The following is a 27232-nucleotide window of genomic DNA, read 5'->3' as shown; positions in this document are numbered from 1 at the left end:
GTTTACTCACTCTATCTCTGTGTGAAAGGCAGAGGAGGAGGAGGAGAGGACGACAGCGCTGGAGTGAGGATGATATGGCGAAGGAGGCGTGTCACGCTAGATTAGCGCTTCTTTGCGTTGAGGGATTTTGTGTGAGTGCGTGCGTGCTGACGTGCGTGCATGTGTGTGTGTGTGTGTGTGTGTGTGTGTGTGTGTGTGTGTGTGTGTGTGTGTGTGTGTGTGTGTGTGTGTGTGTGTGTGTGTGTGTGTGTGTGAACAGTGACCCTGAGGAGGATGAAATGTATATGTCTCAGTGTCTATGCCCCAGATGTCAGAAAATGGATTACAGAATAACATAATACACTCTCTCTCTCTCTCTGTGTGTGTGTGTCTCTCTCTCTCCCTGGGGAGTCCCACAGCAGTATTACCTGACATATAATTAGAATTACTAGAACCCTTCGATAGCAACTTCACAGTCCCTCAGAGCACAGCAGACTGCTACCTTCAATATGGCTGTCAGTCCTCCCATCACAGCAGTTTGACTGGTACCCTCAATATGGCTGTCAGTCCTCCCATCACAGTAGTTTGACTGGTACCCCCAATATGGCTGTCAGTCCTCCCATCACAGTAGTTTGACTGGTACCCTCAATATGGCTGCTGGTCCTCCCATCACAGTAGTTTGACTGGTACCCTCAATATGGCTGTCGGTCCTCCCATCACAGCAGTTTGACTGGTACCCTCAATATGGCTGCCGGTCCTCCCATCACAGTAGTTTGACTGGTACCCCCAATATGGCTGTCGGTCCTCCCATCACAGCAGTTTGACTGGTACCCTCAATATGGCTGCTGGTCCTCCCATCACAGCAGTTTGACTGGTACCTTCAATATGGCTGTCGGTCCTCCCATCACAGTAGTTTGACTGGTACCCCCAATATGGCTGTCGGTCCTCCCATCACAGCAGTTTGACTGGTACCCTCAATATGGCTGCTGGTCCTCCCATCACAGTAGTTTGACTGGTACCCTCAATATGGCTGTCAGTCCTCCCATCACATCAGTTTGACTGGTACCCTCAATATGGCTGCTGATCCTCCCATCACAGCAGTTTGACTGGTACCCTCAATATGGCTGTCAGTCCTCCCATCACATCAGTTTGACTGGTACCCTCAATATGGCTGTCGGTCCTCCCATCACAGCAGTTTGACTGGTACCCTCAATATGGCTGCTGGTCCTCCCATCACAGTAGTTTGACTGGTACCCTCAATATGGCTGTCAGTCCTCCCATCACATCAGTTTGACTGGTACCCTCAATATGGCTGCTGGTCCTCCCATCACAGCAGTTTGACTGGTACCTTCAATATGGCTGTCAGTCCTCCCATCACAGTAGTTTGACTGGTACCCTCAATATGGCTGTCAGTCCTCCCATCACAGCAGTTTGACTGGTACCCTCAATATGGCTGCTGGTCCTCCCATCACAGTAGTTTGACTGGTACCCCCAATATGGCTGTCAGTCCTCCCATCACAGCAGTTTGACTGGTACCCTCAATATGGCTGCTGGTCATCACGTCACATTAGTTTGACTGCTACCTTCAATATGGCTGCTGGTCCTCCCATCACAGTAGTTTGACTGGTACCCTCAATATGGCTGTCAGTCCTCCCATCACAGCAGTTTGACTGGTACCCTCAATATGGCTGCTGGTCATCACGTCACATTAGTTTGACTGGTACCCTCAATATGGCTGCTGGTCCTCCCATCACAGCAGTTTGACTGGTACCCTCAATATGGCTGCTGGTCCTCCCATCACAGCAGTTTGACTGGTACCCTCAATATGGCTGCTGGTCCTCCCATCACATTAGTTTGACTGGTACCCTCAATATGGCTGCTGGTCCTCCCATCACAGCAGTTTGACTGGTACCCTCAATATGGCTGTCAGTCCTCCCATCACAGCAGTTTGACTGGTACCCTCAATATGGCTGCTGGTCCTCCCATCACAGCAGTTTGACTGGTACCCCCAATATGGCTGTCAGTCCTCCCATCACAGCAGTTTGACTGGTACCCTCAATATGGCTGCTGGTCATCACGTCACATTAGTTTGACTGCTACCTTCAATATGGCTGCTGGTCCTCCCATCACAGTAGTTTGACTGGTACCCTCAATATGGCTGTCAGTCCTCCCATCACAGCAGTTTGACTGGTACCCTCAATATGGCTGCTGGTCATCACGTCACATTAGTTTGACTGGTACCCTCAATATGGCTGCTGGTCATCCCATCACAGCAGTTTGACTGGTACCCTCAATATGGCTGCTGGTCCTCCCATCACAGCAGTTTGACTGGTACCCTCAATATGGCTGTCAGTCCTCCCATCACAGCAGTTTGACTGGTACCCTCAATATGGCTGCTGGTCCTCCCATCACAGTAGTTTGACTGGTACCCTCAATATGGCTGTCAGTCCTCCCATCACAGTAGTTTGACTGGTACCCTCAATATGGCTGTCAGTCCTCCCATCACAGTAGTTTGACTGGTACCCTCAATATGGCTGCTGGTCCTCCCATCACAGTAGTTTGACTGGTACCCTCAATATGGCTGCTGGTCCTCCCATCACAGCAGTTTGACTGGTACCCTCAATATGGCTGCTGGTCCTCCCATCACAGCAGTTTGACTGGTACCCTCAATATGGCTGCTGGTCCTCCCATCACAGCAGCAGGCCAGTTCTGCCATCGTCTACGGTGGCCTAGCTAATTAAGCTAAGAGTAGTGATCATAGCAGACATCTGCCATGCCTGACACAGATTGGTCATTACAACAGGACTAGGGTTTCTATGAGTTCCAAATGGAAACTTATAGTGCGCTTCTTTTGACCAGGGCCAATAGAGTTCTGCTCCAAAGTAGTGCACTATTAGGAAATACGATTCCATTTGGGACGCAGACAATGAGGTTTGTGTTCTATAGGGGTGTTATGCTGATTAGCTGTACTGGATGGTGATTGGTCAGCGCAGCGCTGTGCATTATGCAACTCAGCGCCTTGGAACATCTGTTCAGCCTACGGTGTGTGTGTGTGTGTGTGTGTGTGTGTGTGTGTGTGTGTGTGTGTGTGTGTGTGTGTGTGTGTGTGTGTGGTGTGTGTGTGTGTGTGTGTGTGTGTGTGGTGTGTGTGTGTGTGTGTGTGTGTGTGTGTGTGTGTGTGTGTGTGTGTGTGTGTGTGTGTGTGTGTGTGTGTGTGTGTATATGCCAGCAGGGTGCTGTGAAGCCTGTTCAGGAGTAATAACTCTATCTGTGAGTGCTGACACTGATGTTAATGCTATGGAAAACGCTCTAATTGAGCGTGTGATAGAGACGGTGCCTGTCCTTCTCCCCTTCTATCGGGATGACTCTGTTATGCCTCAGGACACGGGGGTAGGGAGGGGGCAAGGGAACACACACACACACACACACACACACACAACACGTCGCTCCATACCACTGTGCTGCTCACTCAGAATGGCCATCACTATCTCTCCAGGCCGGGACACACAGGGCTAGCATCACTGAGCCAGTGCCCGTGGCAGAGTCACCAGTCAGGCTTTCTCAAACGACCCTCCGATGGTAGAGCAGTAGAGTCGGAGATGCCAGCTCAACACAGTGTGTAGAACGCAACAAAATAGTCCATTCCTGTAGGGTTATTGAGGTTAAAATAGTCCATTCCTGTAGGGTTATTGAGGTTAAAACAGTCCATTCCTGTAGGGTTATTGAGGTTAAAACAGTCCATTCCTGTAGGGTTATTGGAGGTTAAAACAGTCCATTCCTGTAGGGTTATTGGAGGTTAAAATAGTCCATTCCTGTAGGGTTATTGGAGGTTAAAATAGTCCATTCCTGTAGGGTTATTGAGGTTAAAATAGTCCATTCCTGTAGGGTTATTGAGGTTAAAACAGTCCATTCCTGTAGGGTTATTGAGGTTAAAACAGTCCATTCCTGTAGGGTTTTGAGGAGGTTAAAATAGTCCATTCCTGTAGGGTTATTGAGGTTAAAATAGTCCATTCCTGTAGGGTTATTGAGGTTAAAATAGTCCATTCCTGTAGGGTTATTGAGGTTAAAATAGTCCATTCCTGTAGGGTTATTGAGGTTAAAATAGTCCATTCCTGTAGGGTTATTGGAGGTTAAAACAGTCCATTCCTGTAGGGTTATTGAGGTTAAAATAGTCCATTCCTGTAGGGTTATTGAGGTTAAAATAGTCCATTCCTGTAGGGTTATTGAGGTTAAAACAGTCCATTCCTGTAGGGTTATTGGAGGTTAAAACAGTCCATTCCTGTAGGGTTATTGGAGGTTAAAATAGTCCATTCCTGTAGGGTTATTGAGGTTAAAATAGTCCATTCCTGTAGGGTTATTGAGGTTAAAACAGTCCATTCCTGTAGGGTTATTGGAGGTTAAAATAGTCCATTCCTGTAGGGTTATTGAGGTTAAAATAGTCCATTCCTGTAGGGTTATTGAGGTTAAAACAGTCCATTCCTGTAGGGTTATTGAGGTTTAAATAGTCCATTCCTGTAGGGTTATTGAGGTAAAAATAGTCCATTCCTGTAGGGTTATTGAGGTTAAAATAGTCCATTCCTGTAGGGTTATTGAGGTTAAAACAGTCCATTCCTGTAGGGTTATTGAGGTTAAAACAGTCCATTCCTGTAGGGTTATTGAGGTTAAAATAGTCCATTCCTGTAGGGTTATTGAGGTTAAAATAGTCCATTCCTGTAGGGTTATTGAGGTTAAAATAGTCCATTCCTGTAGGGTTATTGAGGTTAAAACAGTCCATTCCTGTAGGGTTATTGAGGTTAAAATAGTCCATTCCTGTAGGGTTATTGAGGTTAAAATAGTCCATTCCTGTAGGGTTATTGAGGTTAAAATAGTCCATTCCTGTAGGGTTATTGAGGTTAAAATAGTCCATTCCTGTAGGGTTATTGAGGTTAAAACAGTCCATTCCTGTAGGGTTATTGAGGTTAAAACAGTCCATTCCTGTAGGGTTATTGAGGTTTAAATAGTCCATTCCTGTAGGGTTATTGAGGTAAAAATAGTCCATTCCTGTAGGGTTATTGAGGTTAAAATAGTCCATTCCTGTAGGGTTATTGAGGTTAAAATAGTCCATTCCTGTAGGGTTATTGAGGTTAAAATAGTCCATTCCTGTAGGGTTATTGAGGTTAAAATAGTCCATTCCTGTAGGGTTATTGAGGTTAAAACAGTCCATTCCTGTAGGGTTATTGAGGTTAAAATAGTCCATTCCTGTAGGGTTATTGAGGTTAAAATAGTCCATTCCTGTAGGGTTATTGGAGGTTAAAACAGTCCATTCCTGTAGGGTTATTGAGGTTAAAATAGTCCATTCCTGTAGGGTTATTGAGGTTAAAACAGTCCATTCCTGTAGGGTTATTGGAGGTTAAAATAGTCCATTCCTGTAGGGTTATTGGAGGTTAAAATAGTCCATTCCTGTAGGGTTATTGAGGTTAAAATAGTCCATTCCTGTAGGGTTATTGAGGTTAAAATAGTCCATTCCTGTAGGGTTATTGAGGTTAAAACAGTCCATTCCTGTAGGGTTATTGAGGTTAAAATAGTCCATTCCTGTAGGGTTATTGAGGTTAAAACAGTCCATTCCTGTAGGGTTATTGAGGTTAAAATAGTCCATTCCTGTAGGGTTATTGAGGTTAAAATAGTCCATTCCTGTAGGGTTATTGAGGTTAAAATAGTCCATTCCTGTAGGGTTATTGAGGTTAAAACAGTCCATTCCTGTAGGGTTATTGAGGTTAAAATAGTCCATTCCTGTAGGGTTATTGAGGTTAAAATAGTCCATTCCTGTAGGGTTATTGAGGTTAAAATAGTCCATTCCTGTAGGGTTATTGAGGTTAAAATAGTCCATTCCTGTAGGGTTATTGAGGTTAAAACAGTCCATTCCTGTAGGGTTATTGGAGGTTAAAATAGTCCATTCCTGTAGGGTTATTGAGGTTAAAACAGTCCATTCCTGTAGGGGTTATTGAGGTTAAAATAGTCCATTCCTGTAGGGTTATTGAGGTTAAAATAGTCCATTCCTGTAGGGTTATTGAGGTTAAAATAGTCCATTCCTGTAGGGTTATTGGAGGTTAAAACAGTCCATTCCTGTAGGGTTATTGAGGTTAAAACAGTCCATTCCTGTAGGGTTATTGAGGTTAAAATAGTCCATTCCTGTAGGGTTATTGGAGGTTAAAACAGTCCATTCCTGTAGGGTTATTGAGGTTAAAACAGTCCATTCCTGTAGGGGTTATTGAGGTTAAAATAGTCCATTCCTGTAGGGTTATTGAGGTTAAAATAGTCCATTCCTGTAGGGGTTATTGAGGTTAAAATAGTCCATTCCTGTAGGGTTATTGGAGGTTAAAACAGTCCATTCCTGTAGGGTTATTGGAGGTTAAAACAGTCCATTCCTGTAGGGTTATTGAGGTTAAAATAGTCCATTCCTGTAGGGTTATTGAGGTTAAAATAGTCCATTCCTGTAGGGTTATTGAGGTTAAAATAGTCCATTCCTGTAGGGTTATTGAGGTTTAAATAGTCCATTCCTGTAGGGGTTATCGAGGTTAAAATAGTCCATTCCTGTAGGGTTATTGGAGGTTAAAACAGTCCATTCCTGTAGGGTTATTGAGGTTAAAATAGTCCATTCCTGTAGGGTTATTGAGGTTAAAACAGTCCATTCCTGTAGGGTTATTGAGGTTAAAATAGTCCATTCCTGTAGGGTTATTGAGGTTAAAATAGTCCATTCCTGTAGGGTTATTGAGGTTAAAATAGTCCATTCCTGTAGGGTTATTGAGGTTAAAATAGTCCATTCCTGTAGGGTTATTGAGGTTAAAACAGTCCATTCCTGTAGGGTTATTGGAGGTTAAAACAGTCCATTCCTGTAGGGTTATTGAGGTTTAAATAGTCCATTCCTGTAGGGTTATTGAGGTTAAAATAGTCCATTCCTGTAGGGTTATTGAGGTTAAAATAGTCCATTCCTGTAGGGTTATTGAGGTTTAAATAGTCCATTCCTGTAGGGTTATTGAGGTTAAAATAGTCCATTCCTGTAGGGTTATTGAGGTTAAAACAGTCCATTCCTGTAGGGTTATTGAGGTTAAAATAGTCCATTCCTGTAGGGTTATTGGAGGTTAAAACAGTCCATTCCTGTAGGGTTATTGAGGTTAAAATAGTCCATTCCTGTAGGGTTATTGGAGGTTAAAACAGTCCATTCCTGTAGGGTTATTGGAGGTTAAAACAGTCCATTCCTGTAGGGTTATTGAGGTTAAAATAGTCCATTCCTGTAGGGTTATTGGAGGTTAAAGCCCATACTGATATAGTGTAAATGCTAGAGTGTGTTGACAGTCTGACTGATTCACACCCTCAGTGTCTTATCTTCACCATCAGATAGTGTTGTAAAAGGAAGTACTCCACAGAGAGATGGGTCTCACACACACAGGCACACACACACTCACACACACATACTATCTCTCTCTAATACTCACACTCTCTCTCTCTCTCTCTCTCTCTCTCTCTCTCTCTCTCTCTCTCACTGCTGGCGCCAGGAGATGGGTCACTTTAGCCATAAAGAGTAAGGATGGTGTTGTCCTGGTTTATGTCTGGACAGAGAGAGAAGAGCAGACTGGCTAACCTGTAGGGTTTCCTCTGGAGGGAGAACACACACACAGAGACATGCCTAGGATACACACTACCACACACACACAGAGACATGCCTAGGATACACACTACCACACACACACAGAGACATGCCTAGGATACACACTACCACACACACACAGAGACATGCCTAGGATACACACTACCACACACACACAGAGACATGCCTAGGATACACACTACCACACACACACAGAGACATGCCTAGGATACACACTACCACACACACACAGAGACATGCCTAGGATACACACTACCACACACACACAGAGACATGCCTAGGATACACACTACCACACACACACAGAGACATGCCTAGGATACACACTACCACACACACACAGAGACATGCCTAGGATACACACTACCACACACACACAGAGACATGCCTAGGATACACACTACCACACACACACAGAGACATGCCTAGTATACACACTACCACACACACACAGAGACATGCCTAGGATACACACTACCACACACACACAGAGACATGCCTAGTATACACACTACCACACACACACAGAGACATGCCTAGGATACACACTACCACACACACACAGAGACATGCCTAGGATACACACTACCACACACACACAGAGACATGCCTAGGATACACACTACCACACACACACAGAGACATGCCTAGGATACACACTACCACACACACACAGAGACATGCCTAGGATACACACTACACACACACAGAGACATGCCTAGGATACACACTACCACACACACACAGAGACATGCCTAGGATACACACTACACACACACACACAGAGACATGCCTAGGATACACACTACCACACACACACACAGAGACATGCCTAGGATACACACTACCACACACACACAGAGACATGCCTAGGATACACACTACCACACACACACAGAGACATGCCTAGGATACACACTACCACACACACACAGAGACATGCCTAGGATACACACTACCACACACACACAGAGACATGCCTAGGATACACACTACCACACACACACAGAGACATGCCTAGGATACACACTACCACACACACACAGAGACATGCCTAGGATACACACTACCACACACACACACAGAGACATGCCTAGGATACACACTACCACACACACACACAGAGACATGCCTAGGATACACACTACCCACACACACACAGAGACATGCCTAGGATACACACTACCACACACACACAGAGACATGCCTAGGATACACACTACCACACACACACAGAGACATGCCTAGGATACACACTACCACACACACACAGAGACATGCCTAGGATACACACTACCACACACACACAGAGACATGCCTAGGATACACACTACCACACACACACAGAGACATGCCTAGGATACACACTACCACACACACACAGAGACATGCCTAGGATACACACTACCACACACACACAGAGACATGCCTAGGATACACACTACCACACACACACAGAGACATGCCTAGGATACACACTACCACACACACACAGAGACATGCCTAGGATACACACTATCACACACACACAGAGACATGCCTAGGATACACACTACCACACACACACAGAGACATGCCTAGGATACACACTACCACACACACACAGAGACATGCCTAGGATACACACTACCACACACACACAGAGACATGCCTAGGATACACACTACCACACACACACAGAGACATGCCTAGGATACACACTACCACACACACACAGAGACATGCCTAGGATACACACTACCACACACACACACAGAGACATGCCTAGGATACACACTACCACACACACACACAGGGACATGCCTAGGATACACACTACCACACACACACAGAGACATGCCTAGGATACACACTACCACACACACACAGAGACATGCCTAGGATACACACTACCACACACACACACAGGGACATGCCTAGGATACACACTACCACACACACACAGAGACATGCCTAGGATACACACTACCACACACACACACAGGGACATGCCTAGGATACACACTACCACACACACACAGAGACATGCCTAGGATACACACTACCACACACACACAGAGACATGCCTAGGATACACACTACCACACACACACAGAGACATGCCTAGGATACACACTACAACACACACACAGAGACATGCCTAGGATACACACTACCACACACACACAGATACATGCCTAGGATACACACTACCACACACACACAGAGACATGCCTAGGATACACACTACCACACACACACAGAGACATGCCTAGGATACACACTACCCACACACACACAGAGACATGCCTAGGATACACACTACCACACACACACAGAGACATGCCTAGGATACACACTACCACACACACACAGAGACATGCCTAGGATACACACTACCACACACACACAGAGACATGCCTAGGATACACACTACCACACACACACAGAGACATGCCTAGGATACACACTACCACACACACACAGAGACATGCCTAGGATACACACTACCACACACACACAGAGACATGCCTAGGATACACACTACCACACACACACAGAGACATGCCTAGGATACACACTACCACACACACACAGAGACATGCCTAGGATACACACTACCACACACACACAGAGACATGCCTAGGATACACACTACCACACACACACAGAGACATGCCTAGGATACACACTACCACACACACACAGAGACATGCCTAGGATACACACTACCACACACACACAGAGACATGCCTAGTATACACACTACCACACACACACAGAGACATGCCTAGGATACACACTACCACACACACACAGAGACATGCCTAGTATACACACTACCACACACACACAGAGACATGCCTAGGATACACACTACCACACACACACAGAGACATGCCTAGGATACACACTACCACACACACACAGAGACATGCCTAGGATACACACTACCACACACACACAGAGACATGCCTAGGATACACACTACCACACACACACAGAGACATGCCTAGGATACACACTACCACACACACACAGAGACATGCCTAGGATACACACTACCACACACACACAGAGACATGCCTAGGATACACACTACCACACACACACAGAGACATGCCTAGGATACACACTACCACACACACACAGAGACATGCCTAGGATACACACTACCACACACACACAGAGACATGCCTAGGATACACACTACCACACACACACACAGGGACATGCCTAGGATACACACTACCACACACACACAGAGACATGCCTAGGATACACACTACCACACACACACAGAGACATGCCTAGGATACACACTACCACACACACACAGAGACATGCCTAGGATACACACTACCACACACACACACAGAGACATGCCTAGGATACACACTACCACACACACACAGAGACATGCCTAGGATACACACTACCACACACACACAGAGACATGCCTAGGATACACACTACCACACACACACACAGAGACATGCCTAGGATACACACTACCACACACACACACAGAGACATGCCTAGGATACACACTACCACACACACACACAGAGACATGCCTAGGATACACACTACCCACACACACACACAGGGACATGCCTAGGATACACACTACCACACACACACAGAGACATGCCTAGGATACACACTACCACACACACAGAGACATGCCTAGGATACACACTACCACACACACACAGAGACATGCCTAGGATACACACTACCACACACACACACAGAGACATGCCTAGGATACACACTACCACACACACACAGAGACATGCCTAGGATACACACTACCACACACACACAGAGACATGCCTAGGATACACACTACCACACACACACACAGAGACATGCCTAGGATACACACTACCACACACACACACAGAGACATGCCTAGGATACACACTACCACACACACACACAGAGACATGCCTAGGATACACACTACCACACACACACACAGGGACATGCCTAGGATACACACTACCACACACACACACAGAGACATGCCTAGGATACACACTACCACACACACACAGAGACATGCCTAGGATACACACTACCACACACACACACAGGGACATGCCTAGGATACACACTACCAAACACACAGAGACATGCCTAGGATACACACTACCACACACACACACAGAGACATGCCTAGGATACACACTACACACACACACACAGAGACATGCCTAGGATACACACTACCACACACACACAGGGACATGCCTAGGATACACACTACCACACACACACAGAGACATGCCTAGGATACACACTACCACACACACACAGAGACATGCCTAGGATACACACTACCACACACACACAGAGACATGCCTAGGATGCACACTACCACACACACACAGAGACATGCCTAGGATACACACTACCACACTACACACAGAGACATGCCTAGGATACACACTACCACACACACACAGAGACATGCCTAGGATACACACTACCACACACACACAGAGACATGCCTAGGATACACACTACCACACACACAGAGAGACATGCCTAGGATACACACTACCACACAGAGACATGCCTAGGATACACACTACCACACACACACACAGGGACATGCCTAGGATACACACTACCACACACACACAGAGACATGCCTAGGATACACACTACCACACACACACAGAGACATGCCTAGGATACACACTACCACACACACACAGAGACATGCCTAGGATACACACTACCACACACACACAGAGACATGCCTAGGATACACACTACCACACACACACAGAGACATGCCTAGGATACACACTACCACACACACACAGAGACATGCCTAGGATACACACTACCACACAGAGACATGCCTAGGATACACACTACCACACACACACACAGGGACATGCCTAGGATACACACTACCACACACACACAGAGACATGCCTAGGATACACACTACCACACACACACAGGGACATGCCTAGGATACACACTACCACACACACACAGAGACATGCCTAGGATACACACTACCACACACACACAGAGACATGCCTAGTATACACACTACCACACACACAGAGACATGCCTAGGATGCACACTACCACACTACCACACAGAGACATGCCTAGGATACACACTACCACACACACACAGAGACATGCCTAGGATACACACTACCACACACACACAGAGACATGCCTAGGATACACACTACCACACACACAGAGAGACATGCCTAGGATACACACTACCACACACACAGAGACATGCCTAGGATACACACTACCACACACACACAGAGACATGCCTAGGATACACACTACCACACACACACACAGAGACATGCCTAGGATACACACTACCACACACTCTCTCCTCCCAGCAGAATAGGACCACCATCAGGTCAAGCTGAACCATCTCCCAGCAGTACTGTCATGTCCTCCACCCTCAGCTCCTCAGCCTGCGGTCAGTCCTCTAGCAGGTCCTCTATGTCTGCTAGCATATGTCAACACTTAGCCTGCCTCGTCCACAGCTCTTACTGGCCTGTCAGCTGGCTTTAGTCTCCTGTTGGGATAGGGGACAGAGAGAGAGAGTCTGCTGTCCCAAATGGCACCCTATTCCCTGTATAGTGCTCTACCCCTGACCAGGTCCATTAACATCACTCCCCCACATGTTATTACATAGATACTTCATCCACTCAGTAGAGTCAGATAGAGCCTTCCTCCGCTTTGTCAAAGAGACACACACACTAACACACACACTAACACACACTAACACACACACTAACACACACACTAACACACACACACAGTAACACACTAACACACTAACACACTAACACACACACTAACACACACACTAACACACACTAACACACACACTAACACACACACTAACACACACACTAACACACACACACAGTAACACACTAACACACTAACACACTAACACACACAGTAACACACTAACACAGTAACACACTAACACACACACTAACACACTAACACACTAACACACACACTAACACACACAGTAACACACTAACACACACACTAACACACTAACACACACAGTAACACACCACAGTAACACACGCACTAACACACTAACACACACACAGTAACACACACACTAACACACACACACAGTAACACACACACTAACACACACACACAGTAACACACACACTAACAGACACACACTAACACACACACACTAACACACACACTAACACACACACTAACACACACAGTAACACACTAACACACACACTAACACACTAACACACACAGTAACACACCACAGTAACACACACACTAACACACTAACACACACACTAACACACACACTAACACACACACACAGTAACACACACACTAACACACACACACAGTAACACACACACTAACACACACACACAGTAACACACACACTAACAGACACACACTAACACACACACACTAACACACACACTAACACACACACTAACACACACACACTAACACACACACACTAACACACACATTAACACACACACTAACACACACACACTAACACACACACACTAACACACACACACTAACACACCACACTAACACACACTAACACACACTAACACACACACACACTAACACACACACTAACACACACTAACACACACTAACACACACACACACTAACACACACACTAACACACACACACTAACACACACCAAGGCCTTGGTCTCTTCCATGTAGCTGAGTGTTATTATAAACCCCAAGGCCTTGGTCTCCTCCATGTAGCTGAGTGTTATTATAAACCCCAAGGCCTTGGTCTCCTCCATGTAGCTGAGTGTTATTATAAACCCCAAGGCCTTGGTCTCCTCCACGTAGCTGAGTGTTATTATAAACCCCAAGGCCTTGGTCTCCTCCACGTAGCTGAGTGTTATTATAAACCCCAAGGCCTTGGTCTCCTCCACGTAGCTGAGTGTTATTATAAACCCCAAGGCCTTGGTCTCTTCCATGTAGCTGAGTGTTATTATAAACCCCAAGGCCTTGGTCTCCTCCACGTAGCTGAGTGTTATTATAAACACCAAGGCCTTGGTCTCCTCCACGTAGCTGAGTGTTATTATAAACCCCAAGGCCTTGGTCTCCTCCATGTAGCTGAGTGTTATTATAAACCCCAAGGCCTTGGTCTCCTCCATGTAGCTGAGTGTTATTATAAACCCCAAGGCCTTGGTCTCCTCCACGTAGCTGAGTGTTATTATAAACCCCAAGGCCTTGGTCTCCTCCATGTAGCTGCTTGTTATTATAAACCCCAAGGCCTTGGTCTCCTCCACGTAGCTGAGTGTTATTATAAACCCCAAGGCCTTGGTCTCCTCCACGTAGCTGAGTGTTATTATAAACCCCAAGGCCTTGGTCTCCTCCACGTAGCTGAGTGTTATTATAAACCCCAAGGCCTTGGTCTCCTCCATGTAGCTGAGTGTTATTATAAACCCCAAGGCCTTGGTCTCCTCCATGTAGCTGAGTGTTATTATAAACCCCAAGGCCTTGGTCTCCTCCACGTAGCTGAGTGTTATTATAAACCCCAAGGCCTTGGTCTCCTCCACGTAGCTGAGTGTTATTATAAACCCCAAGGCCTTGGTCTCCTCCATGTAGCTGAGTGTTATTATAAACCCCAAGGCCTTGGTCTCCTCCATGTAGCTGAGTGTTATTATAAACCCCAAGGCCTTGGTCTCCTCCATGTTGCTGAGTGTTATTATAAACCCCAAGGCCTTGGTCTCCTCCACGTAGCTGAGTGTTATTATAAACCCCAAGGCCTTGGTCTCCTCCACGTAGCTGAGTGTTATTATAAACCCCAAGGCCTTGGTCTCCTCCATGTATCTGAGTGTTATTATAAACCCCAAGGCCTTGGTCTCCTCCGTGTAGCTGAGTGTTATTATAAACCCCAAGGCCTTGGTCTCCTCCATGTAGCTGAGTGTTATTATAAACCCCAAGGCCTTGGTCTCCTCCATGTAGCTGAGTGTTATTATAAACCCCAAGGCCTTGGTCTCCTCCATGTAGCTGAGTGTTATTATAAACCCCAAGGCCTTGGTCTCCTCCATGTAGCTGAGTGTTATTATAAACCCCAAGGCCTTGGTCTCCTCCATGTAGCTGAGTGTTATTATAAACCCCAAGGCCTTGGTCTCCTCCATGTTGCTGAGTGTTATTATAAACCCCAAGGCCTTGGTCTCCTCCACGTAGCTGAGTGTTATTATAAACCCCAAGGCCTTGGTCTCCTCCACGTAGCTGAGTGTTATTATAAACCCCAAGGCCTTGGTCTCCTCCATGTTGCTGAGTGTTATTATAAACCCCAAGGCCTTGGTCTCCTCCATGTAGCTGAGTGTTATTATAAACCCCAAGGCCTTGGTCTCCTCCATGTAGCTGAGTGTTATTATAAACCCCAAGGCCTTGGTCTCCTCCATGTAGCTGAGTGTTATTATAAACCCTGATCACAGTGGTGAGGCATAACATATATTTTATTAGATATGAAGAGAGGGTGACAGCTCATTCTATTTCTTTCTCTGTCTCTCCTTTGTTGTCTGTCCCCATCTCACTGTGTCATTACAGAGTGGCTGAGAGAGAGAGATACACACAGAGAGAGAGATACACACACAGCGAGATAGAGAGAGAGGAGACACAGAGAGAGAGATACACACAGAGAGATAGAGAGAGGAGACACATAGAGAGAGAGATACACACACAGAGCGATAGAGAGAGAGAGACACAGAGAGAGATACACACAGAGAGAGATTATTATGATATATTATATTACATGACCCCCCCCCAGGATACATGTTTTATATTATGATATATTATATTACATGACCCCCCCCAGGATACATGGTTTATATTATGATATATTATATTACATGACCCCCCCCAGGATACATGGTTTATATTATGATATATTATATTACATGACCCCCCCCAGGATACATGTTTTATATTATGATATATTATATTACATGACCCCCCCCCCAGGATACATGGTTTATATTATGATATATTATATTACATGACCCCCCCCCAGGATACATGTTGTATATTATGATATATTATATTACATGACCCCCCCAGGATACATGGTTTATATTATGATATATTATATTACATGACCCCCCCAGGATACATGTTTTATATTATGATATATTATATTACATGACCCCCCCAGGTTACATGTTTTATATTATGATATATTATATTACATGACCCCCCAGGATACATGTTTTATATTATGATATATTATATTACATGACCCCCCCCAGGATACATGTTTTATATTATGATATATTATATTACATGACCCCCCAGGATACATGGTTTATATTATGATATATTATATTACATGACCCCCCCCAGGATACATGGTTTATATTATGATGTATTATATTACATGCCCCCCCAGGATACATGGTTTATATTATGATATATTATATTACATGACCCCCCCCAGGATACATGGTTTATATTATGATATATTATATTACATGACCCCCCAGGATACATGGTTTATATTATGATATATTATATTACATGACCCCCCCCAGGATACATGGTTTATATTATGATATATTATATTACATGACCCCCCAGGATACATGTTTTATATTATGATATATTATATTACATGACCCCCCAGGATACATGTTTTATATTATGATATATTATATTACATGACCCCCCAGGATACATGTTTTATATTATGATATATTATATTACATGACCCCCCCCAGGATACATGTTTTATATTATGATATATTATATTACATGACCCCTCCAGGATACATGGTTTATATCATGATATTAGCAGCCTATTCCTTCATTAGCTGAGGAATATAGGGCCCTGTGAGAGCACTTCTCTGCCCTTCTTCTCTCCCTCCCTCCACCCCTCCCTCCCTCTGGGAGTATTTGGGCTTTTAACTTCCTCTGCTAATCGGACATCTTCCACTCAGGGGTTTGAAGTGACCTGGAGACTGTGGTGAGTGCTTAGAAAGATAGAGGGAGGGAGGGAGGGAGGGAGGGAGGGAGGGAGGGAGGGAGGGAGGGAGGGAGGGAGGGAGGGAGGGAGGGAGGGAGGGAGGGAGGGAGGGAGGGGGGTGGCTATGGAGAGAGAGAGGGAGAGGTTTACAAAGAGAAGGGGATGAAGAGATATAGAGAGAGAGGTAAGGATTGGCACCAAGAGAGTGAGAAAGAGGTTTACAAAATAGAAGGGGGTGAAGAGATATAGAGAGAGGTAGGGGATTGACACCAAAAGAGAGAGAAAGAGGGGAGAGAACCGTTATTTTCAAGTAGCCATTTGGTCTGTGTTAATTGATCATTCTGCCTATCTAATGTGGCGCCTACTGGCCTCTGAGCCAGGCTCTTCTGACAATGGTATAGTGCTTTATAGGCACTCGGAGAGAAGAGAGAGAGGGGGGGTTAGAGATTGAGGGAGAGAGAGGGAGAGAAAGAGGTAGCAAGAGAGAGAGAGAGAAAGAGAGGGAGAGGGGGAGGTTAGAGATTGAGGGAGAGAAAGTGGTAGAAAGAGAGAGAGAGATATTATCTACTTCACTTGCTTTGGCCATGTTAACATATGTTTCCCATGCCAATAAAGCCCTTAAATTGAATTGAATTGAGAGAGAGAGAGAGAGAGAGAGAGAGAGAGAGAGAGAGAGAGAGAGAGACACATATATATATATATATATATAGAGAGAGAGAGAGAGAGAGAGAGAGAGAGAGCTGGGTATAGAAACAGGTTAATATGTAGAACCAGTGCTGTGTTTCATCAGTCTAGCTCTGCTCTCTCTCCATGTCTGTTCTCTCTAACAGACCACATCATACTGTTACTGATTATACTCCTCTGGGACTGCTGAAAAATGGAAGGAGGACGATCAACCATGATTATACATTAACTGATGGTTGATTGATAACGATGATGATGATTATGATAAAGATGACAAGGACAAAAACAAAGAAATGCAATTTCATAAAGACAAATTCATGACAATGTTGAAGCCCCCATGTAGTATTTTATTGTATTGTTAAATCATCCCTGTATGTCTCCTGAATCACTGTGTGTTTTTCATCATTTATCATTTATATCCCCGAGCCTCGTTTTGCCATTACAATGCTCCTTCTGATCATGTGGGTGTTGCTATATCACAGGACTGATGGTTGCTGATAATGGGCCTCTGTACTCCTATGTAGATATTCCATTAAAAATCAGCCGTTTCCAGCTACAATAGTCATTTACAACATGAACAATGTCTACACTGTATTTCTGATCAATTTGATGTTATTTTAATGGACCAAAAAAAGTGCTTTTCTTTCAAAAACAAGGACATTTCTAAGTGACCACAAACTTTTGAACGGTAGTGTACATTTTAATATATTTACATAGACATCCCTGATTGGCAGATAGGATCGTCTAGACTCTCGAGCCTACACCACTTACCCCTTCAAAGTAGGAGGATACATATGCAAATAAAAGATGACTGGTCATTGGTCAGAATAATCAGATTGTGATGTCAAGCTGCGGGACAACAGATTGAAATTCCAGGAATTGTTAAACAAAAAGCTCTCCCACTAAAATGGCAATATCGTCATGTTAACAATTTCAGAGTGTTTATTTGGACCTCACTGTGAGGAAATATCATAACACTTTTTGACTTCACTGCCCCTTTAACAAGTGTCCTCAATGACAATCCAATGACGATGATAATAATGATGAGGACGATCAATCCTGTAAGATCTTCCTCTCTCTCTCTCTCTCTCTCTCTCTCTCTCTCTCTCTCTCTCTCTCTCTCTCTCTTTTCTCCCACTCTCTCTGCAGGCTCTTCAGTGCTATATTAGAGCAGGCCACCAAAGTGGATGGAGGGACGCCCATAGGAGGGAAGGCAGCGGGCTTTGATGTGAAGGCACTCCGGGCGTTCAGGGTGCTCAGGCCACTCAGACTGGTGTCTGGGGTGCCCAGTGAGTCAGACACACACACACACACACACACACACACACACACAACGACACAAAGGGCGCAGGACACAAAGGGCGCAGGACATGAAAAAGCTGACAAAAATCAGGCAATGAGGGGGAGGGGAGAGGGAGGGAGCCAACACTTTACCTGTACATTGGAAATATGTATTCTCTTTCTCCCTATTCAGAAATGGGTATTGATGGATATTATGGTATTATGGTATTGATTGATATTATGGTATTATGGTATTGATGGATATTATGGTATTATGGTATTGATTGATATTATGGTATTATGGTATTGATCGATATTATGGTATTATGGTATTGATGGATATTATGGTATTATGGTATTGATGGATATTATGGTATTATGGTATTGATGGATATTATGGATATTATGGTATTGATGGATATTATGGTATTATGGTATTGATGCATATTATGGTATTATGGTATTGATTGATATTATGGTATTATGGTATTGATATAGTGGATTACTCTGTCTACTAGTTTAGGAGAAAATGATTTGTGTCTGAACCTGGAGAGACTTCAGGGGTATTGGTCAGCCACCCCCCTTCCTCCCCCACTGGGGACCAGGTGCAGCGGGAGATTGGGAGGAGATTCGGGGGAGGAGATAGCATGTGATATCGGGCTGATGATAGTCTGGGCTGATCTCTGACCTGGTGACCAGACCACTGCTTTACAACATGGCTTTACTGTCTGTGGTCACAGCTAGAGGATACATTGGGAGTGTATGACCCACACACAGCTAGCTAGCTCTGTCTCCCCTAGTTAACCTGTGTGTTATGGTGTCTCTCTAGGCCTCTAGGTAGTGTCTACCTAGCCTCGGGAGACACTGGTTCCCGCCAGCTCACATTAAACGCTGCACGATATATCAGCTTCCTCTGATGAACTAGGGGGGTGTGGTTTAGTTGATGAGGAACGCCCAGCTCCGGCGTTGCCCGGCAGTAGACACCTGGACAACGACGCGTGTAACGCCATACTTACGAGGTGACATGTATATGTCTAGGGTGAAGATGACATCTTGTTTTAAACCTAGAAAACGCAGCGCTGTGGATTCTGTTTTTTGATTGGTCGAAGGTGATCCAATCGCTTTCTAATTTGTTTTGTGCAACGCCCCTCGGCCAAAAACTGCTTCGATGGGATCCCTTCCAGACTGATGCTGCAGCGCTAACTAGACTAGTGCTTACCTACCTGTCTGCATATAGGGTGTGTTTGTGTGTGTGTTAATGTGTGGTTGTTGTGGAGCCTCGATGGGAAACGCTGTCTCCTCTCCACCTCCAGGCCTTCAGGTGGTGCTGAACTCCATCATCAAGGCCATGGTTCCTCTCCTCCACATCGCCCTGCTGGTCCTGTTTGTCATCATCATCTACGCCATCATCGGCCTGGAGCTGTTCATGGGCAAGATGCACCGCACCTGTTTCTACCACAGAGAGGGACATCCCTTCTACAGAGGTAGGAACACACACACACCTGTTTCTACCACAGAGAGGGACACCCCTTCTACAGAGGTAGGAACACACACACACACACACACACACACACACACACACACACACACACACACACACACACACACACACACACACACACACACACGTGTATAAATGTGGTTAAATCTGTGTGTCCTCCCTACAGGTCCCATAGTGGAGGAGAAGCCGGCCCCCTGCGCTCCTAACGGGGCTCACGGCCGCCACTGCTCCCAGAACGCCACGCAATGCATGATGGGCTGGGAGGGGCCTAACGATGGCATCACTAACTCCGACAACTTTGCCTTCGCCATGTTGACGGTGTTCCAGTGCATCACCATGGAGGGCTGGACAGACGTCCTCTACTGGGTGAGTCTACACCAAGGATGGAGATCAGGGTTTCACTGATCAGTCTCTGGTGACCCCTGTCCATTCCACATATTCATGGGTTGCACCTCCCCTTCACGGGGTCATGTCATGCCATTGTTATGAACGTTCACAAGACGTCCCTCTACCGGTGGCGCCATAGTGGAGCCCTAAGGTGGTGATAAACCCAGTCATTCTTGACGGAGGCTGACTACTGTTTTGTCTAAATTACACTATAGTGCCTGGAAATACGATGACATTGTGAAAGTAGTCAAATATTTAGTAGGAAACAACTTTGCCAGCATTATCATGTCGTCAAATTTACTTTAGACATGGCAATGTTATCATTAGCTGGCAAAGTTTGTCAAAAATAGCTAGCAATGCTAACGGTAGGTAGCTAGCTGAAATCCGGTATCCTCGTCTCAATCTTAGCTAACTAGCTAACGTTATACTGCATCTAAAGTCAATATGGCGACATCAAAATGATGACCAAAGATTTTCCTACTCATTATTTTCCTCCTTTTGAAATGTCATCATATTTCCAAGCCACTGTAATGCACTTTTGATGAAATTTTCATCAGCGCTCATTGACGATGCATTGAGTAGAATGCTCAGTCGGGCATCAGTCCAAAACAAACGTTCTGAAACAGTATTGTGACCAAACATGAACCTATGAATTAGTTCTGGTCCAACACCAGAACATCTGATTCAACTCATCATAAAGCCCTTGTTTAATCTCGTCTTCTACAGTTGGTACAGCCTTTAGTAGACCTTTTTCCACGTTTTGTTACGTTACAGCGTTATTCTAAGATGGATTCAATAAAAAAATATCCTCAGAAATCTACACACAATACCCCATAATGACAAAGCGAAAACAGATTTGTCAAAATTTTTGCACATTTATAAAATATTAAAAACTGAAATACCTTATTTACATAAGTATTAAGACTCTTTGCTCTGAGACTTGAAATTGAGCTCAGGTGCATCCTGTTTCTATTGGTCATCCTTGAGATGTTTCTAAACTTGATTGGAGTCCACCTGTGGTAAATTCAAATGATTGAACATGATTTGGAAAGGCAAACACCAATCTAAATAAGGTCCCACAGTTGACAGTGCATGTCAGAGCAAAAACCAAGCCATGAGGTCGAAGGAGTTGTCCGTAGAGCTCCGAGACAGGATTGTGTCGAGGCACAGATCTGGGGAAGGGTACCAAAACATTTCTGCAGCGTTGAAGCTCACCAAAAACACAGTGGCCTCCATCATTCTTAAATGGAAGAAGTTTGGAACCACCAAGACTCTCCTTAGAGCTGGCCACCCGGCCAAACTGAGCAATCGGGGGAGAAGGGCCTTGGTCAGGGAGGCGACCAAGAACCCAATGGTCACTCTGACAGAGCTCCAGAGTTCCTCTGTGGAGATGGGAGAAACTTCCAGAAGGACAACCATCTCTGCAGCACTCCACCAATCAGGCCTTTATGGTAGAGTGGCCAGAAGGAAGCCACTCCTCAGTAAAAGGCACATGACAGCTCGATTGGAGTTTGCACAAAAGCACCTAAAGACTCTCAAACCATAAGAAACAAGATTCTATTGGACTGATGAAATCAAGATTGAACACTTTTGCCTGAATGACAAGCGTCACGTCTGGAAGAAAGCATGGTGGTGGCAGCATCATGATGTGGGGATGTTTTTCAGCGGAAGGGACTGGGAGACTAGTCAGGATCGAAGCAAAGATGAACAGAGCAAAGTACAGAGAGATCCTTGATGAAAACCTGCTCCAGAGCACTCAGGACCTCAGACTGGGGCGAAGGATCACCTTCCAACAGGACAACGCCCCTAAGCCCACAGCCAAGTCTCTGAATGTCCTTGATTGGCCAAGCCAGAGCCCGGACTTGAACCCGATTGAACATCTCTGGAGAGACCTGAAAATAGCTGTGCAGCGACACTCCCCATCCAACCTGACAGAGCTTGAGAGGATCTGCAGAGAAGAATGGGAGAAACTCCGCAAATACAGGTGTGCCAAGCTTGTAGCGTCATACCCAAGAAATCTCGAGGCTGTAATCACTGCCAAAGGTGCTTCAACAAAGTAGGGTCTAAATACTTATGTAAATGTGATATTTAAAATGTCTAAAAACCTGTTTTTGCTTTGTCATTATGGGGTATTGTGTGTAGATTGATCAGGGGGAAAAAATAATTTAATACATTTTAGAATTAGGCTGTAAGCTAACAAAATGTGGAAAAAGTCAAGGGGTCTGAATAGTTTCCGAAGGCTCTGTATATATTACAGTGTGTAAGAAGGTTGGTGGGCCTCATCCATCGAGAAACACTGATAGAGATCGTTTGAACCAAACTGACCATCAGAGATATCAACAGATTGAAAAACATGTGAAAATAACACTGATGAAATGTGAAGAGAAACACATGCACACACACACACACGGATGCACACACACCTTTTATCCCAGCGTGTCATAGCCACTGACGGTTAAGTGTTCATTTCCTGCCTCGGGAGACGATAGCCAATCAGATCCCCGGCTGATAACCGATGGGTGATGAGACAGTGTGTGTTCAGCGCACTTCACACACACCACGTACACACATATACAGCGACACACACCACACACACACTGCACATTCCCTACGCTTCTTCTTTGGAGGGTGATGCTGGTGAATTGTATTGGGTCGTGTCCTAATAGGTACCCTGTTCCACAATATTGTGCACTATTCCAGAGGGCTCTGGTGAAAAGTAGTGCACTATATTGGGAATAGGGTGCCATTTTGGATGTAGGTATTGAGTCGTTCAGTCGATGCTGTTCGCAGTCTCTTGTTTCATTGGGCTCCCGATTGGCGCAGCGGTTCAAGGCACTGCATCTCAGTGCTAGAGGCGTCACTACAGACCCTGTCTTGATCCCGGGCTGTATCACAACCGGTCTGATCGGGAGTCTCATAGGGTGGCGCACAATTGGCCCAGCGTCGTCCTGGTTAGGGTTTGGCCGGGGTAGGCCGTCGTTGTATTTTAGAATTTGTTCTTAACTGGCTTGCCTAATTAATAAAGGTTCAATTAAAAAAATATGAATAATAACAATAAATTGAAGTCCCCCGTTATTAACGCCTAGGCAGTATTAGGGGTGAGCGAGTGTGTGAGAAGAGAGAGAGAGAGAGAGAGAGAGAGAGAACAGTCTGGTAAGGGTTATAGGAGAAACACAGAGGAAACTGTTCCCTATTCTCACTGTAGGAGGATCTACCTCACACTACACAAATACTATGTAGCTTTGTCACAAGCGTACACAAACAAACACACATATTGTCTAATATCCTCTGGCAGGTTTTAGCTGTCAACCATTATAAAATGTGTGTTTCAGTGACCTTTGTGTTTTTGCCATGTAAATGTGGGGACATGTTATTAATTAAGACCATGATGGATGAAGTGGGAGGCTGCCAGCCTGGCTCTACACCCCCTCTCTGTACTGCCTCTCTGGCCTGCCTGTCTGTTATTCTGGCTATACTACATTATGTCTTCTCAACCAGGCAATACACTACATTATGTCTTCTCAACCAGGCAATACACTACATTATGTCTTCTCAACCAGGCAATACCCTACAATATGTCTTCTCAACCAGGCAATACACTACATCATGTCTTCTCAACCAGGCAATACACTACATTATGTCTTCTCAACCAGGCAATACACTGCATTATGTCTTCTCAACCAGGCAATACACTACAATATGTCTTCTCAACCAGGCAATATACTACATGGTCTCTACCACCATCCATATCACATTATGTCTCTACTACCATCCATATCACATTATGTCTCTACCATCCATATCACATTATGTCTCTACTACCATATCACATTATGTCTCTACCACCATATCACATTATGTCTCTACCACCATCCATATCACATTATGTCTCTACCATCATATCACATTACGTCTCTACCATCATATCACATTATGTCTCTACCACCATATCACATTGTCTCTACCACCATATCACATTATGTCTCTACCATCCATATCACATTATGTCTCTACTACCATCCATATCCCATTATGTCTCTACCACCATATCACATTATGTCTCTACCATCCATATCACATTATGTCTCTACTACCATCCATATCACATTATGTCTCTACCACCATATCACATTATGTCTCTACCACCATCCATATCACATTATGTCTCTACCACTATCCATATCACATTATGTCTCTACCATCCATATCACATTATGTCTCTACCACCATATCACATTATGTCTCTACTACCATATCACATTATGTCTCTACCACCATATCACATTATGTCTCTACCACCATATCACATTATGTCTCTACTACCATCCATATCACATTATGTCTCTACCATCCATATCACATTATGTCTCTACCATCCATATCACATTATGTCTCTACCACCATATCACATTATGTCTCTACCACCATATCACATTATGTCTCTACCATCCATATCACATTATGTCTCTACCACCATCCATATCACATTATGTCTCTACCACCATCCATATCACATTATGTCTCTACCATCCATATCACATTATGTCTCTACCACCATATCACATTATGTCTCTACCACCATATCACATTATGTCTCTACCACCATCCATATCACATTATGTCTCTACTACCATATCACATTATGTCTCTACCACCATATCACATTATGTCTCTACTACCATATCACATTATGTCTCTACCACCATATCACATTATGTCTCTACGACCATATCACATTATGTCTCTACCACCATATCACATTATGTCTCTACTACCATATCACATTATGTCTCTACCACCATATCACATTATGTCTCTACCACCATCCATATCACATTATGTCTCTACCACCATATCACATTATGTCTCTACTATCATATCACATTATGTCTCTACCACCATATCACATTATGTCTCTACCATCCATATCACATTATGTCTCTACCACCATATCACATTATGTCTCTACCATCCATATCACATTATGTCTCTACCACCATATCACATTATGTCTCTACCACCATCCATATCACATTATGTCTCTACTACCATCCATATCACATTATGTCTCTACTACCATCCATATCACATTATGTCTCTACCACCATATCACATTATGTCTCTACCACCATATCACATTATGTCTCTACCACCATATCACATTATGTCTCTACCATCCATATCACATTATGTCTTACTACCATCCATATCACATTATGTCTCTACCACCATATCACATTATGTCTCTACCACCATCCATATCACATTATGTCTCTACCACTATCCATATCACATTATGTCTCTACCATCAATATCACATTATATCTCTACCACCATTTCACATTATGTCTCTACTACCATATCACATTATGTATCTACCACCATATCACATTATGTCTCTACCACCATATCACATTATGTCTCTACTACCATCCATATCACATTATGTCTCTACCATCCATATCACATTATGTCTCTACCATCCATATCACATTATGTCTCTACCACCATATCACATTATGTCTCTACCACCATATCACATTATGTCTCTACCATCCATATCACATTATGTCTCTACCACCAACCATATCACATTATGTCTCTAGCACCATCCATATCACATTATGTCTCTACCATCCATATCACATTATGTCTCTACCACCATATCACATTATGTCACTACCACCATCCATATCACATTATGTCTCTACTACCATATCACATTATGTCTCTACCACCATATCACATTATGTCTCTACA

General features: G+C 44.5%; 1 protein-coding gene across 1 annotated transcript in view; it reads left to right on the top strand.

Annotated features, from left to right (window-relative positions):
- Window positions 1-27232, top strand: part of LOC106609797 (voltage-dependent L-type calcium channel subunit alpha-1C) — a 588474-nt gene that overhangs the window by 417822 nt on the left and 143420 nt on the right. Inside the window, exons 5-7 of the mRNA XM_045722531.1 lie at window positions 19453-19592; window positions 20898-21068; window positions 21252-21451. Coding sequence (XP_045578487.1) covers window positions 19453-19592; window positions 20898-21068; window positions 21252-21451 — 511 coding nt within the window. The remainder of the gene's footprint in view (window positions 1-19452; window positions 19593-20897; window positions 21069-21251; window positions 21452-27232) is intronic.

This window comes from Salmo salar, chromosome ssa07, assembly GCF_905237065.1.
Source record: "Salmo salar chromosome ssa07, Ssal_v3.1, whole genome shotgun sequence".
Classification (NCBI taxonomy): Eukaryota; Metazoa; Chordata; class Actinopteri; order Salmoniformes; family Salmonidae; genus Salmo; species Salmo salar.
This window is presented reverse-complemented; position numbering and strand designations above follow the sequence as displayed.